The 4,761-nt window shown below is 29.7% G+C and overlaps 1 protein-coding gene across 1 annotated transcript in view; it reads left to right on the top strand.

Annotated features, from left to right (window-relative positions):
• The window catches only part of LOC102679143 (unconventional myosin-Va), a 15,593-nt gene extending 10,832 nt beyond the window's left edge, over positions 1-4,761 (top strand). Inside the window, exons 10-21 of the mRNA XM_006609505.2 lie at positions 143-336; positions 420-782; positions 866-1,165; positions 1,240-1,345; positions 1,860-2,046; positions 2,391-2,589; positions 2,669-2,762; positions 2,896-2,952; positions 3,199-3,366; positions 3,436-4,111; positions 4,184-4,466; positions 4,549-4,761. Of these exons, the coding sequence (XP_006609568.1) occupies positions 143-336; positions 420-782; positions 866-1,165; positions 1,240-1,345; positions 1,860-2,046; positions 2,391-2,589; positions 2,669-2,762; positions 2,896-2,952; positions 3,199-3,366; positions 3,436-4,111; positions 4,184-4,466; positions 4,549-4,668 (2,747 nt within the window). The 3' untranslated portion in view covers positions 4,669-4,761. The remainder of the gene's footprint in view (positions 1-142; positions 337-419; positions 783-865; positions 1,166-1,239; positions 1,346-1,859; positions 2,047-2,390; positions 2,590-2,668; positions 2,763-2,895; positions 2,953-3,198; positions 3,367-3,435; positions 4,112-4,183; positions 4,467-4,548) is intronic.

Here is a 4,761-nt window from a genome sequence, read left to right as displayed (position 1 = left end):
TATATATATATATATACATATGTATTATGTATATATGTATATGTATATATTATGTATATGTATATATACATATATATTAGATGTATATATATATCGATGTATTGATGTTTGAAATGAAATGTTTGGATTTGTTCGTTTTTTTAGACGAAAGAGAATCATGTATTGAAAAATCTTCAAAACGAAATGATAGATTTGAAACACAAACTCGAAGGATTGAAATCCGTAGATGCGGAAAATAAGAAATTAAACGTTATATTGGTAGAGAAAGAAAAAGAATTAGAAAAAATAAAGAATATAGTAAAAGTTGAGAGAGATGAAAAGATGGATATATTACAGGTATTTTGTTGGAAAATCTTTTAGAAAAATTGTATAAAAAAAAAAAATCTAAATTTTTATTTTATTTTATTTTATTTATATAGGACAAAGAGAGAAATGTCCAAGAAAAAGAACAACAAAATATAGAGCTTCAAAATGAGATTGAAAAGTTACGAAAAGAATTGTCGATAGCTACTGAAAAGTTGAAGAACAATCAACGTGGTGTTGAGGAAGATTTGAAACATCGTTTAGAACAAGAAAAAGATCTTCTCCTGCTGGATCAGGATCAGGATCGTGGCGCTTATCAAAAATTATTGAAGGAATATCACGAATTGGAGCAACATGCAGAAATGTTAGAGCAGAAACTTGCTATGCATGTTCCTGCACATTCTCGTTCTCTTAGTAATGCTTCCAGCAGCAGTGGACAAATTGTATCTACGGAGCTTCCACAAGATGATCAAAACATTGTAAAATTTATTTTTATCATATTTTTATCGAGATTTATTTTATTTCCATGTTACATTTCAAAAAATTATATTATTTTTCGAAGGATTTGGGTTACGGATCAGTAAGATCGACTGCTTCTTCTTCGGCTCCTTATTCACGATTGGAAACGATCGATTGGAATCAACAAAGATCAGACAGTCCTCCCGATGGAGAAGTTCAAACGAATAAATCGCCCTCCGAAACAAATGGACCGACACATGCACCAGTAGATATTGGACTAGTGTTAAAATTACAACAAAAATTGAAGGACGTTGAAAAAGAGAAAGGAAGATTAATCAGGATGGTAGAAGATTTAGAACGTGATAGTCCTGAAGAAACTTCGAGGATGCAAGATTCATTTAAGGTAATTTTATGTGTTTAATAGATCGCAAGCGCAATAACGATATTGAATGATAAATATTTTTTTGATTTTATTAGCTTCAAGAATTGGAAATGGAAAATGCTCAATTAAAGAAAGATTTAGGTTCGTTGAGAAAAAGTATGACTTCAGTAGGCGTAACAGGAGCACAGCAGAATCTCATGGGTAACTTATTAATTTATATAGCTAAAGAGTTTATCCATTATATGATTTATCGATTATTGTAATTTGCTTTCTTTTTTTCATTTGTGTTTACTTAATCTATCTTTAATGTACAATATTTTTGTCCATTTTATTTTTCTACTGTGGCTTTCTATTTTCCACTGTATTAACCACAAAGCTTGGTTTATATGGTGATGTTTAAATATATTGCATCTTTATAAATTTTGCTTTTGTTTTTCTTGTTATCCATATACTTCATATGCACATCAACGTTAATAAAAAAAAACAACTCTCATCTTAATAATAAAAGTTTACATTATACTTTACCTCTCTCGATGTTTAATTACTTATAACGTATAAAAGCAATAAAAAATTTATGGAAAAATTTGTTTTTTTTTTTGCTCTTTCATTTTATTTATTTACTTATTTTATTTTGTTTTTGATCATATATTATTTTTAGAAATATAAATTAACTAAAAAAGAAAAAAAGAAATACGATGAATAATTTTTATTTTAGGACAATTCGATGCACTTGAAGAAGAACTTGGAAGAAGGCGGGAAGAATGCATTCAATTGCGTAGCGTACTGGCAGATAATACACGAAGAATGAAGAGCTTAGGTTCAAATTATGGTCGTGACGTGGACATAATAAATGAAGATGGAGAATTAGTACTCGCCTTTGAAGCGCAGAAAAAAATTAATAGGTAATTTGAGATTTTTTAAATTATCTAATTTTTCTTTTCACGGAAGAAAAGCACCTAATCGTATTTTGTCGTTTGTGCATGCAATTCAATTTTCAGTAGACTTAAAACAATGGCTTCAAGAGAGTGAGTTGAGCAGATATTTTGCCGTGATTAATCAGTGATCCATTTAGCGATCTTTATACGATTTATAGTCGGAATAAATCAACAAAATATATTTTTAATGCGTTAAATAATATTTATTGCTAATACATTATTCATTTATTATGATTTAATGCTAGTTTTTTCCAGTTCTTTTCGATTAAAATTGATCTTTTAAAAATTATTTTTTATATGTCTATTTAAAGGCAATTAGAAGATGAACTTCAAATGAAAGAGAAAGGATGGAGATTACAGAGAGATGAATGGCGAGCAGAAATTGATAGATTGCAAGAAGAAATCGAGAAACAACAGAAATTACTTTCTGTAAATTTGAGTAAATCGCCACAGACTCAGACTGAGGCATACATGCAACACGAAATTGCCAGGCTGACATCTGAAAACTTGGTACATGTTATTTATTAAAAAATAAAACATCGATAAAATGTTTAATAATAATATTAATTAATAATAATATTTCATATAGGGACTACAAGAAAAATATGATAAAATGGCCGAAGAATGTAGAAAGTTTAAGAGACGATGCAAAATACTTACAAAACGTTTGAAAGATGCAGGCTGTAAGTATAGATTATTTAATAAACAAACGAATTTATTTTGTTTTAACATTCTAAAAAAAATATTACGTATAATAAGAAATAATTCAATAAAAATGTAGTATTAAAATTATGCAATATTTAAATGCTTTCAAAGATGAGGGAGATGATGCTAAGGAACATAAAGATCGCTCTTGTATATTAAGGGGCTCTGGTGAGTGTGTGGTCGAATGTTTCATTTTCATTGAATTTTGCGAACCATAACTCACCCTAGCTCTTATCATTTATATAAATACTTTAAAAAAACTCATTGTTCACGATCAAAAATAATTTTTATATATATTTTTTTATTTTATCCTTCAATTATTTCAATTTATGCACATTTTCAGTCTTATTTTTGATATTAAACTTTAAATAAATTAATCATTTGAACAATAAACATTTAATATCTGTTTTATAGTACCAGATACTACAGAATCCAATGATTCCACAATAATATCTACTGGCAATGGAACAGCAGATAATGGAAGTAATTTGCCAGTTATTCGAAAGAAAGAGAGAGATTATGAGGGAATGTTCGAGTTCAGAAGAGAAGATATTAATGTAATAATACGTCATCTTGTTATCGGTAAATTCAATTAACTTTTTATATTTTAGATGCTACCAACATTTTTCAAACCATTTTCGTTCTTTCTAGATTTGAAACCTAGAGTTGCGGTGACGTTACTTCCTGGTTTGCCAGCCTATATTCTTTTCATGTGTATAAGACATACAGATTGTATAAACGATGATGAAAAAGTGAGATTGCTGTTAACAGGCTACCTCAATGCCGTAAAACGTGTAGTTAAGAAACGTGAAGACTTTGATTCCAGTGTGCTCTGGTTCAGTAATACTTTAAGATTGTTGCATAGTATGAAACAATATTCTGGAGACAAACCTTTCCAAATTGAGAATACTCCAAGACAGAATGAACAGTGTCTTAGAAATTTCGATCTAAGTGAATACAGGGTTGTGTTAAGCAATGTAGCGCTCTGGATTTTTAATAATATTATAACGAATCTTAAAGAAAGAATTCAGGCTTTAACTGTGCCCGCTCTTCTCGAACACGAAGCCATATCTGGCTTGAATTCTAATAAACTTGGTAGACCCAGGTCATCTTCTATGGGAGAAGAGCCAGAATCAACCCAACAAAAGCTTAACAAACTTCTTGATGAACTTACTTCAGTGTATAAAACTCTTCAATATCATGGTGTTGATTCTGAGATCGTTGTACAACTTTTCAAACAATTGTTTTATTTCATGTGTGCTAGTGCTCTAAATAATTTGCTTCTGAGGAATGAACTTTGTCACTGGACAAAGGGCATGCAAATAAGGTTTGTAAAAGTTTGCTACATTCATTTGTTCATTTAACATAATTACTTTACCATTCTTATTTGATTTTGTAGATATAATTTAAGTCATTTGGAACAATGGGCAAGAGATCGAAGATTAGAACCAGCATCTGAAGCGCTTCAGCCTATTGTACAAGCAGCACAGCTTTTACAAGCTCGTAAAACAGATGATGACGTAAATTCCGTATGTGAAATGTGCAACAAATTAACTGCGAACCAAATAGTAAAAATTTTAAATTTGTATACACCCGCTGATGATTTTGAAACGCGTGTGCCAGTTTCGTTCATTAAAAAAGTACAGGCTAAATTGAGTGAACGTGGTGAGAACAACGAACAAGTAAGTGTGAATTTTATCTTAAACATTCTCCAATTTATTAATTACATTAATAGAAAAATAATTGATTGGAAATATTTTTTAGCTGCTAATGGATCTTATGTATTCGTATCCAGTAAGATTTCCATTCAATCCATCAGATATTCGATTAGAAGATATCGAAATACCGGAAGTACTTCATTTACCCATGCTCAAAAAAGTTTAATAGAAAATAGAAATGGAAAAAATTAGAGAGACCCTATTGTGCATATAACTTTTAGTTGAGTAACAACCTAATAAATAATATAGCCTATTTATT

The sequence above is a fragment of the Apis dorsata genome, unplaced genomic scaffold (genome assembly GCF_000469605.1).
Source record: "Apis dorsata unplaced genomic scaffold, Apis dorsata 1.3 scaffold_57, whole genome shotgun sequence".
Lineage (NCBI taxonomy): Eukaryota > Metazoa > Arthropoda > Insecta > Hymenoptera > Apidae > Apis > Apis dorsata.
This window is presented reverse-complemented; position numbering and strand designations above follow the sequence as displayed.